Source organism: Scomber japonicus, chromosome 13 (assembly GCF_027409825.1).
Source record: "Scomber japonicus isolate fScoJap1 chromosome 13, fScoJap1.pri, whole genome shotgun sequence".
In the NCBI taxonomy this organism is placed as follows: domain Eukaryota; kingdom Metazoa; phylum Chordata; class Actinopteri; order Scombriformes; family Scombridae; genus Scomber; species Scomber japonicus.
This window is the reverse complement of record NC_070590.1, coordinates 737825-750222: the sequence shown is the minus strand read 5'-3', so window position 1 is coordinate 750222 and position 12398 is coordinate 737825. Positions and strand designations below refer to the sequence as shown.

The 12398-nt window shown below is 43.4% G+C and overlaps 1 protein-coding gene across 3 annotated transcripts in view; it reads right to left on the bottom strand.

Moving 5' to 3' along the window:
• Window positions 1-914: 914 nt before the first annotated feature.
• camk2a (calcium/calmodulin-dependent protein kinase II alpha) overlaps window positions 915-12398 on the bottom strand; it is a 26955-nt gene continuing 15471 nt past the window's right edge. Inside the window, exons 4-17 of one of the 3 annotated variants that reach the window (XM_053332224.1) lie at window positions 11835-11889; window positions 9025-9090; window positions 8647-8719; window positions 8452-8554; window positions 8242-8325; window positions 6582-6676; window positions 6354-6476; window positions 6166-6249; window positions 5504-5550; window positions 2645-2675; window positions 2452-2500; window positions 2292-2367; window positions 1263-1357; window positions 915-1147 (exon numbers count right to left, since the gene is read on the bottom strand). In XM_053332224.1, the coding sequence (XP_053188199.1) occupies window positions 915-1147; window positions 1263-1357; window positions 2292-2367; window positions 2452-2500; window positions 2645-2675; window positions 5504-5550; window positions 6166-6249; window positions 6354-6476; window positions 6582-6676; window positions 8242-8325; window positions 8452-8554; window positions 8647-8719; window positions 9025-9090; window positions 11835-11889 (1214 nt within the window). Of the gene's footprint in view, window positions 1148-1262; window positions 1358-2291; window positions 2368-2451; window positions 2501-2644; window positions 2686-5503; window positions 5551-6165; window positions 6250-6353; window positions 6477-6581; window positions 6677-8241; window positions 8326-8451; window positions 8555-8646; window positions 8720-9024; window positions 9091-11834; window positions 11890-12398 lie in introns of all 3 variants that reach the window. The other 2 variants (XM_053332223.1, XM_053332225.1) reach the window with 2 other exon arrangements.

Genomic DNA, 12398 nt, shown 5'->3' with positions numbered 1-12398 from the left:
ATGATATTCAAACAAGTCATTGCTGTTGGAAGTCTTTTTTTGTCATTATCAAATCATGAGTTTCCTGTCAGATCATAGATTTGTTCATCACGCATCATTCAGTCATTCATCAGAACTAGCTGAGGGGCTAACAAATACTAAAAATATCAGTAGCTCCAGTCAGTCAGAGAGAGCTTTAAATAAAAATATCTACATCTGTTCATTAAACAAGAGCCAACATGTAAATCAGAGTAGGAGCTGAGCAGTCTGATGATTTAAGTTATCAGACTCTGTCCACAGGGGGCGCTGTGTGGTCCTGAAAGCAGGTTTGGGGCAGTTTGAACATTAAAGTCAGCTGTGAAGGAGGCATGAGACCCGTCAATCATCCTGAACACACAACGTTAAAAACATGAGTTATGAGGTTTCTGCACATGAATACGACCTGTACTGCACCAAGAGAGCTGATTGGCTAATCACGAGGGGGCGTGGCTGAAGCAACGTCCAAAGAAGCTGAAAAAAAGGAAGCTGATTGGTTGATTGGTTGATTGGTCGATTGATTATGCAGTTCACTACTGGACTAAGTTGGAGTGATGCTTTGTGGCCCCGCTCTCGTCTTTTTGTTTTTCTCAAACTTTTCAAACAAATCCCAGATAGTCGGTGTCAGACGCCTGGCCTGCTGTCAATCAATCCGTTGTCATGGCGATGGTGGCCCGCTCAAAGAACCGCCCACTCTGGAAGTTAACTGGACAAATGAGAAAAAACAAAATCATCACAAATATACTGAATCATCAGTTAAAAGAATGACTGAGGCGGGTCTAATGATGATGATGTCATCTTAACGCTGCTATAAGAGCGCAGAGTAAATGCTGATAAAAGGAAATACAGTTTTTAATTGATCAGGCTGATATGATATTAACATCAGATTTAATCGTCTCTTACTTGTTGAGCGTGGAGGCGGAGCCTGAGCGATGGAAATGGACGATCTGCCACTTCCCGTCCCGGCGGTGCCAAACTCTGGTCTCCTCTGACTGAGCGGTGCGAGGCGTCCCGTTGGCGTCGATGTACTGCGTCACTCTGATGTAAGCGATGCAGGCCGCCTCCTCCCCCACCAGGTGGATGTGAGGGTTCAGGATGGTGGTGTGGACGGGTTTACTGTTCTTAGACCACACTGCAGAGACACAGACACACAGCAGTCACCTGGACGGGCAGGTAGGCCAACAGACCAGGAGTCCTCATTTGACTCTAAATACATTCAGTCATGCAGGAAGTTTTATGGAGCTCACAGTTCTCAAAGTAAAAGCGGTGGAAGTCCAGGCCTTCGACCAGATTCCCCAAAGCCTCGGGCTCGAACGCTGTCACTGCCGGGTCGCACATTTTACTGAGAGGAGAGGAAAGATTTAGTGAGAGGACAGTCAGGTTTTAGTGAGTGGAGAGTCAGGTTTTAGTGAGGGGACAGTCAGGTTTTACTGAGATGACGGTCAGGTTTTAGTGAGGGGACAGTCAGGTTTTAGTGAAGGGACGGTCAGGTTTTAGTGAGGGGACAGTCAGGTTTTAGTGAGGGGACGGTCAGGTTTTAGTGAGAGGACAGTCAGGTTTTAGTGAGAGGACAGTCAGGTTTTAGTGAGGGGACAGTCAGGTTTTAGTGAGGGGACAGTCAGTGTAGTGACTTGGTTTTAACAAAAACAAACAAACCCTAAGCCACAATGAGGGGCTGCTACCAGGATAACTGATTGACACGTCATCACAGGCTCTGTGTAGCAAATCAAACATCAGTAGCGTACTTATGCTCAAAAAATGTATTTATTCACTACATTCAGCCGTGCGGCCTTCACGAGTCTACATACACTTACTGATAACTTGTATGCAAAACAACAAAAACTACATTAATGGCGGCGACGGCAAAGACAACGACAACGGTCAAAGAACTGTGTGCTTCTCCCGGTAAGCAGCACACCTGGCGAGCTCCCGCCCCTTCCTCTACTTATAAGGTTTCACCTGCTGCCACTTAATGTAACCTCAATGCGCCACCTACTGTGGAGAACAGGGAATTACATGACACAAATTATTACAAATACAAATGGCTCTAACAGTCAGGTTTTAGTGAGGGGACAGTCAGGTTTTAGTGAGAGGACAGTCAGGTTTTAGTGAGGGGACAGTCAGGTTTTAGTGGGAGGACAGTCAGGTTTTAGTGAGGGGACAGTCAGGTTTTAGTGAGGGGATAGTCAGGTTTTAGTGAGAGGACAGTCAGGTTTTAGTGAGAGGACAGTCAGGTTTTAGTGAGAGGACAGTCCATTTTAAACAGATGTACATACGTGTAGCTCTCAAAGTCTCCGTTGCTGATGGCCTCGATGAGCTGCTCCGTGACTTTAATGATGTCCTGTTTCCTCACTGAGAGACAGAAATGTTCACTTCTGTTTAATAATTATAAAACTTAATTTAAATTTAAACTTAAACAGGTTAATGTGTGTTTACCTCTGGTGTCTTCATCCTCGATGGTGGTGTTCGTGCTCTCAGATGATTCCTATAAATACAGTAAGAGTCTGTTTAGTTGTTCCTGAGCTTTCAGATGCCTGACCCTAACCACAAACCACATTTAACTTTAGTATCAACAGTTCACAACTTAACACAATAATAATAATAATAATGATAATAAGAGTGTTGTTACTTTGACTCCGTCGGTCTTCTTGTTGCTTCCGCTCTTTCCTCCTGAACGAGGGATGAGGATGAAGAGAAGGAGAAGCAGCAGCGTCAGAAAGAAAGGAACAAAAGCAGAGAAGAGAAGTGAAGGCATCGTACCGACAAACAAACGCTGCCGACGTGCCCTTCAGCAAACTGTTAGAAACTGTCCTCTGAGGGTCGGACAGCGGGAGGAAAAGAAAGAAAGAATAAAACAACTGAAGAGGAAAAAAGAAAAAAAGAAAAAAGCCCCAAAAAGAGTTTCAGATTTAAATGAAGCAGAAGTTCAAAGTTCCTGCGACGGTGTGAAGCTGCAGACCAGCTGCTGCTCCGGCTGACGGACGGATGGAGGGAGGGATGGGGGGGATGGGGGGGGGGTGGAGGGAGGTGGAGGGAGGGGGGTGTAGAGTGATAGATGGGGGGATGAATAGAGAGATGAAGGGAGTTCCCAGCGTGACATGTGGGTCACTCACTGAGAGTCGAAGCCAAATTTAGGAACAACTTGAGATAGTTGGAGAGCAGAAACATTCCTGACCACATGAATCTGAACGCTGCGTCACATGACCCGCCGGGCTCTGTGCCATCCCATAATAATAACCATACATACAGGGAGGAAGGAAGGGAGGGAGGAAGGGAGGGAGGAAGGAAGGAAGGAAGGAAGGAAGAAGGGAGGAAAGAAGGAAAGGAGGAAGGGAGTCACATGACCCGCCGGGCTCTGTGGCATCCCATAATAATAACCATACATACAGGGAGGGAGGAAGGGAGGGAGGGAGGGAGGAAGGAAGGAAGGAAGGAAGGAAGGAAGGAAGGAAGGAAGGGAGGAAGAGAGGAAGGAGGGAAAGGAGGAAGGGAGTCACATGACCCGCCGGGCTCTGTGGCATCCCATAATAATAACCATACATACAGGGAGGGAGGAAGGGAGGAAGGAAGGAAGGAAGGGAGGAAGGGAGGAAGAAGGAAGGGAGGAAGGGAGGGAGGAAGGAAGAAGGAAGGGAAGGAGGAAGGGAAGATGGAAGGAAGAAGGAAGGAAAGGAGGAAGGGAAGATGGAAGGGAGGAAGGGAGGATGGAAGGGAGGAATGGAGGGAGGGAGGAAGGAAGAAGAAGGAAGAAAGGAAGGAAGGAAGGAAAGAAAGGGTTAGGAAAGAATGAAGAAAGGAAAGAAGGAGGGAGGGAAAGGAACAAAAGAGAGAATGAAAGAAGGAAGGAAGGAAGGAAGAAAGGAAGGAAGGAAGGAAGGAAGGAAGGAAGGAAAGAAAGAAGGGAGGAAAGAAGGAAGGAAGGAAGGAAGGAAGGAAAGAAAGAAGGGAGGAATGAAGGAAGGAAAGGAGGAAGGGAGGAAGGAAGGAAGGAAGAAAGGAAGGAAGGAAGGAAGGAAAGGAGGAAGGGAGGAAGGAAGGAAGGAAGAAAGGGAGGAACGGTTATTGATGTTAAACTGTTTTTTTTTCAATGGAGTTTGGTTCATTTAATGTTTGACTTCATCGACACCTTCGACAGGAAGTTGTTTCATGGTGATTCTTAAAAAGTCTTAAATGTAGTTTTTGATATTAAGAGTTAAAGTGTTAAATTAGATCTGAGGGTAATTACATTGTTCAGTTTATTGTTTATCATTATTTTCCAATCAACAAGTAAAAGAGTTATAAGTCAGAACTGTAATGAAACTAATCATTAGTCACAGTCCTTTTATAAATGACTTTAATATTATATTATTATTAATATGAAGTAACAGTAACTTCAGTAACATCAGTAACATCCTGCTTTTAATTTAACCCTTTATTGGGCAAATGATTATATTTGGTAACTTCTGTAAATATCCCAAAATATCCTTCCTTCCTTCCTTCCTTCCTTCCTTCCTTCCTTTCTCCCTGCCTTCTTTCTTCCCTTCCTTTTTTCCTTTCTCCCTCCCTTGTTCCTTATTTCCTCCGTCCTTCCTTCCTTTTGTTCCTTCCATCTGTCCTTCCTCCCTCCCTCCTTCTCTCCTCCCTTCCTTCTTTCCTTCCTCCGTCCTTCCTTCCTTCCTTTCCTTCCTTCCATCTGTTCTTCCTCCCTCCCTCCTTCTCTCCTCCCTTCCTTCTTTTCTTCCTCCATCCCCCTTTCTCCTTCCTTCCTTCTTTCTTCCCTTCCTCCCTCCCTTCTTCTCTTTCTTTCCTCCCCCTACCTTCCTTCCTTCCTTCTTTCCTCCGTCCTTCCTTCCTTTCCTTCCTCCCTCCTTCCTTCCATCCTTCCTTCCTTCCTGCCTTCCTCCCTTCCTTTCAATGAGTGTCCTATAAAGGGTTAAAGAGGTTAAAGTCTTTAAACGTCAGCCGTCAGACACGCTGATGCTTCGTTCACCAGCTGTGATCAAACTTTATAAACGGTGTAAAAATAGCAACTATGAGTAAGTGTTTATTGTTCAGTAGTCACAGTCTGTGTGTGTCTGTGTGTGTGTGTGTGTGTGTGTGTGTGTGTGTGTGTGTGTATGTGTGTGTGTGTGTGTGTGTCTGTGTCTGTGTCTGTGTGTGTGTGTGTGTGTGTTGAGTTTCCTGCTATCTATAGATCTGTGTGTGTTTGAAATGTTCTGACAGCTGCACACAGACACACACACACACACACACACACACACACAGCTGCACACTGATACACACACACACACACACACACACACTGATACACACACACACAGTGTTAACCTGTTAATTGCGTGTAAGCCGACAGCTGATTGGTCAGTTCCTCCGTTAGGCTACTGAACACAAACCTGCAGGTCAAAGGCTGCCGCGGGTCATGTGACACCCTGACAACCAATTAAAAGACTGAACAGCTGATTGAAAGATCACATGACCTCTGACCTCTGGTCTCAGGGATGAGATGAACTTACCGGAGAAATTCCTGGTGGCCAACATGGTGGTTAAGATCGCCCCCTGCAGGAAGAGAGAGAGAATACGCAGATCGATCATTAAAAATACAATTATAGACTGTCCCCTCACTAAAACCTGATTGTCCTCTCACTAAAACCTGACTGTCCCCTCACTAAAACCTGACTGTCCTCTCACTAAAACCTGACTGTCCCCTCACTAAAACCTGACTGTCCTCTCACTAAAACCTGATTGTCCTCTCACTAAAACCTGACTGTCCTCTCACTAAAACCTGTATGTCCTCTCACTAAAACCTGACAGTCCCCTCACTACAACCTGACTGTCCTCTCACTAAAACCTGACTGTCCTCTCACTAAAACCTGACTGTCCTCTCACTAAAATCTGACTGTCCTCTCACTAAAACCTGACAGTCCCCTCACTACAACCTGACTGTCCTCTCACTAAAACCTGACTGTCCTCTCACTAAAACCTGACTGTCCTCTCACTAAAACCTGACTGTCCTCTCACTAAAATCTGACTGTCCTCTCACTAAAACCTGACTGTCCTCTCACTAAATCCTGACTATCCATTTACTAAAACCTGACTATCCCCTCACTAAAACCTGACTGTCCTCTCAGCCCCCCCCCAAAAAAATTCTTTATACAAACTTTAAAGGCCTACCTTCAGTTTCCGCCTGGCGTTGAACTTCTTCAGACACTCGACCGTCTCCTGTCTGTGCATGCAGGACGCCACCGTGGAGCGATGCTGCGAGGAAGAACAAGCATCATCATCATCATCATCACCATCATCACCTTAATGATGTCACAGAGCAGGGTCAGGGGTCAGGGGTCGGGGGTCGGCGGACTTACAGAGATCCAGGGGTGTTTGAGCACTTCGGCGGCTGTGATGCGTTTGGCCGGGTTGATGGTGAGCATCTTGTTAATGAGATCTTTGGCTTCAGGAGTCACTGTGTCCCACTCCGGAGACGGGAACTACGACACGAGGACAACAGGTGAGGTCAGCAGCAAAGCCCCGCCCCCAACACACACACAGACCAATCACTGCTCTCCGTCATGTTACACCGCAGGTAGACCTACATCATACGCTCCAGCTTTGATCTGCTGGTAGAGACGATGCTGATCTTCATCCCAGAACGGAGGATAACCGACCAATAAGATGTAGAGGATCACACCTGAGAGGAGACACAATCACACCTGAGAGGAGAGACAATCACACCTGAGAGGAGAGACAATCACACCTGAGAGGAGAGACACAATCACACCTGAGAGGAGAGACACAATCACACCTGAGAGGAGAGACACAATCACACCTGAGAGGAGAGACACAATCACACCTGAGAGGAGACACAATCACACCTGAGAGGAGACACAATCACACCTGAGAGGAGAGACACAATCACACCTGAGAGGAGAGACAATCACACCTGAGAGGAGAGACAATCACACCTGAGAGGAGAGACACAATCACACCTGAGAGGAGAGACACAATCACACCTGAGAGGAGACACAATCACACCTGAGAGGAGAGACAGTCACACCTGAGAGGAGAGACATCACACCTGAGAGGAGAGACACAACCACACCTGAGAGGAGAGACAATCACACCTGAGAGGAGACGCAATCACACCTGAGAGGAGAGAGACATCACACCTGAGAGGAGAGACAATCACACCTGAGAGGAGACACAATCACACCTGAGAGGAGAGAGACATCACACCTGAGAGGAGAGACAATCACACCTGAGAGGAGACACAATCACACCTGAGAGGAGACACAATCACACCTGAGAGGAGAGACAATCACACCTGAGAGGAGACGCAATCACACCTGAGAGGAGAGAGACATCACACCTGAGAGGAGAGACAATCACACCTGAGAGGAGAGACAATCACACCTGAGAGGAGACACAATCACACCTGAGAGGAGAGACAATCACACCTGAGAGGAGAGACAATCACACCTGAGAGGAGACAAAATCACACCTGAGACACAATCACACCTGAGAGGAGAGACAATCACACCTGAGAGGAGAGACATCACACCTGAGAGGAGAGACACAACCACACCTGAGAGGAGAGACAATCACACCTGAGAGGAGAGACAATCACACCTGAGAGGAGAGACACAATCACACCTGAGAGGAGAGACACAATCACACCTGAGAGGAGAGACAATCACACCTGAGAGGAGAGACACAATCACACCTGAGAGGAGAGACACATTCACACCTGAGAGGAGACACAATCACACCTGAGAGGAGAGACAATCACACCTGAGAGGAGAGACACAATCACACCTGAGAGGAGAGACACAATCACACCTGAGAGGAGAGACAATCACACCTGAGAGGAGACACAGTCACACCTGAGAGGAGGCACAATCACACCTGAGAGGAGAGACACAATCACACCTGAGAGGAGAGACACAATCACACCTGAGAGGAGAGACACATTCACACCTGAGAGGAGAGACAATCACACCTGAGAGGAGAGACACATTCACACCTGAGAGGAGAGACAATCACACCTGAGAGGAGAGACAATCACACCTGAGAGGAGAGACAATCACACCTGAGAGGAGAGACAATCACACCTGAGAGGAGAGACACAATCACACCTGAGAGGAGACACAGTCACACCTGAGAGGAGGCACAATCACACCTGAGAGGAGAGACACAATCACACCTGAGAGGAGAGTAACAGACAGTAAAACACAGCAGAATAAAGTAGACTCTGACCACAGGCCCAGAGGTCGACTGCTTTGCCGTACGGATCCTTTCTCAAAACTTCCGGAGAGAGATAACCAGGAGTCCCCGCAAAGCCTGTAAACACACACACACACACACACACACACACACACACACACACACACACACACACACACAGTGAAGGTAAACAGGTTGCTAGGTATTTGTGTGTACAGTAGCAGTAGTACTCCAGAGTCTTACCGAACCAGGCCTGCTGGTCTCCCTCCACCTCGATGGCGAGCCCAAAGTCGGCCAGCTTGACGGCGGCTCCTTTAGATTTCGACGCCAGCAGCAGATTCTCTGGCTGCACACACAGCACACATGCTAACACGCTAGCTCTGCCCATTGGTTTACATCAGAAAGGCTAGTAATGCTAACACAGGACTGTCAGGTTACCTTCAGGTCTCTGTGGACGACGCCCATCTGGTGACAGTGAAGCACCGCCTCCAAAATCTGCTGGATACAGTGACTGTCCACACACAGGGGAGGGGTCAGAGGTCAGGGGTCAGGGGTCAGACACACACAGGGGAGGGGTCAGAGGTCAGGGGTTGATTGATGAACTGATTGATTGATGAACTGATTGATGAACTGATTGATTGATTGATTGATTGATTGATTGATGAACTGATTGATTGATGAACTGATTGATGAACTGATTGATTGATGAACTGATTGATTGATTGATGAACTGATTGATTGATTGATTAACTGATTGATTGATGAACTGACTGATTGATTGATTGATTGAGTGATGGCTGTTCTCACTGTTCTCACCTTGCGTCGGCCTCGCTGTAATATTCTCTGGCTACAATATCTTCAAACAGCTCTCCTCCCGTCACCCTGACAGACGATTACAGGATTAATAAAAACAATAAAACAACATAAAAACATAAAATAACACAGAATAAAGTGATTTAACAACAATATTCATTCATTAAGTATTTCAGGTAAAACACAACATGAAGCAGAAAGTAAATACACACTAACATTTAACTCTTATTAAAACTTTATTCAGTTATTAATACTGCAGAGAACAAATTAAATGTATTATTATTAATATTAATATAACAACACACAGTAACACAATAAAGTGTTATGTGCTGTGTTATACTTTATTATGAACTATTACTCACACACATATAACATTATAACATTTATAACATTTTACATAAAACATTTAATATAATGACAAAGGAAAGTATAAAGTGTAACGTTACGTAGCTTTAAACATAATATAAAATATATCACACGTCTGTTAACCCTCCTGTTGTCCTCAGGTCAAGGAAGGGAGGGAGGGAAGAAGGAAGGAAGGAAGGAAGGAAAGGAGTAAGGAGGGAGGGAGGGAGGAAAGGAGTAAGGAGGGAGGGAGGAAGGAAAGTAGAAAGGAAGGAAGGAAGGAAGGAAGGAAGGAAGGAAGGAGGGAGGGAGGGAGGGAAGGAAGGAGGGAGGGAGGGAGGGAGGAAAGGAGTAAGGAGGGAGCGAGAGAGGAAAGGAGTAAGGAGGGAGGGAGAGAGGAAAGGAGGAAGGAAGGAAGGAAAGGAGTAAGGAGGGAGGGAGGAAGGGAGGGAGGAAGGAAGGAGGGAGGAAGGAAAGGAGGAAGGAAGGAAGGAAGGAAGGAAGGAAGGAAAGAAGTATAGAAGGAGGGGAAGAAGGAAGGAAAAAATAAGGAAAGAAGGAGGAAGGGAGGAAAGAAGGAAGGAAGGAAAGAAGGAAGGAAGGAAAGAAGGAACAGTCAAAAGAGAGACGGGGTCAATTTGACCCGGGAGGACGACAGGAGGGTTAACATATGAATACAAATATAAAAAACGTAACAATAAATAATAACGTGATAAAATGAAATGAAAAGTAACAATATTCAAAACATAAAAACTGTGAAAATAAACGTTAATGTAAAATAACTTACGAAATAACGAAAAACATAACGTTAAATTACGAAATAACGAGCAGTAACGTAACACAACACGATGACATAATAAAGTAACGTAACACTACACGATGACTTAATAAAGTAACGTAACATAGCACGATGACATAATAAAGTAACGTAACATAACACGATGACATAATAAAGTAACGTAACACGACACGATGACGTAATAAAGTAACGTAACATAACACGATGACATAATAAAGTAACGTAACATAACACGATGACGTAATAAAATAACGTAACACAACACGATGACATAATAAAGTAACGTAACACAACACGACGACGTAATAAAGTAACGTAACATAACACGATGACGTAATAAAGTAACGTAACACAACACAATGACGTAATAAAGTAACGTAACACAACACAATGACGTAATAAAGTAACGTAACACAACACGATGACGTAATAAAGTAACGTAACACAACACGATGACGTAATAAAGTAACGTAACACAACACGATGACGTAATAAAATAACGTAACACAACACGATGACATAATAAAGTAACGTAACACAACACGATGACGTAATAAAGTAACGTAACACAACACGATGACGTAATAAAGTAACGTAACACAACACGATGACGTAATAAAGTAACGTAACACAACACGATGACGTAATAAAGTAACGTAACACAACACGATGACGTAATAAAGTAACGTAACATAACACGATGACATAATAAAGTAACGTAACATAACACGATGACGTAATAAAGTAACGTAACACAACACGATGACGTAATAAAGTAACGTAACACATTGACATAATAAAATAACGTAACACAACACGATGACATAATAAAGTAACGTAACACAACACGATGACGTAATAAAGTAACGTAACACAACACGACGACGTAATAAAGTAACGTAACACAACACGACGACGTAATAAAGTAACGTAACATAACACGATGACGTAATAAAGTAACGTAACACAACACAATGACGTAATAAAGTAACGTAACACAACACAATGACGTAATAAAGTAACGTAACACAACACGATGACGTAATAAAATAACGTAACACAACACGATGACGTAATAAAATAACGTAACATAACACGATGACGTAATAAAATAACGTAACATAACACGATGACGTAATAAAGTAACGTAACACAACACGATGACGTAATAAAGTAACGTAACACAACACGATGACGTAATAAAATAACGTAACACAACACGATGACGTAATAAAGTAACGTAACATAACACGATGACGTAATAAAATAACGTAACATAACACGATGACGTAATAAAATAACGTAACATAACACGATGACTCAATAAAGTAACGTAACATAACACGATGACGTAATAAAATAACGTAACATAACACGATGACGTAATAAAATAACGTAACATAACACGATGACGTAATAAAGTAACGTAACACAACACGATGACGTAATAAAGTAACGTAACACAACACTATGACGTAATAAAATAACGTAACACAACACGATGACGTAATAAAGTAACGTAACATAACACGATGACTCAATAAAGTAACGTAACACAACAATATAACAAATAATGTTAACATGAAATGACGAATTAATGAATAACGTTAACGTAATGACGTGTTGCGGTGTGACATCACAGGAAGCAGTGATGATGTCACAGACTCACAGGTCAAAGATGAGGTAATGATGCGCCTCCTCGGAGATGCTGTCATGAAGCCGAACTGAAACAGAGAGAAAGTTTCATTAACAGGTTTGTAGCAGTAAAAGTACTAATACTGCATAAAATACTACGATACAAGTAAAAGTACTAATACTGCATAAAATACTACCATATAAGTAAAAGTACTAATACTGCATAAAATACTACGATATAAGTAAAAGTACTAATACTGTATAAAATACTACGATATAAGTAAAAGTACTAATACTGTATAAAATACTACGATATAAGTAAAAGTACTAATACTGTATAAAATACTACGATATAAGTAAAAGTACTAATACTCTATAAAATACTACGATATAAGTAAAAGTACTAATACTGTATAAAATACTACGATATAAGTAAAAGTACTAATACTGTATAAAATACTACGATACAAGTAAAAGTACTAATACTGTATAAAATACTACAATATAAGTAAAAGTACTAATACTGTATAAAATACTACGATATAAGTAAAAGTACTAATACTGCATAAAATACTACGATATAAGTAAAAGTACTAAT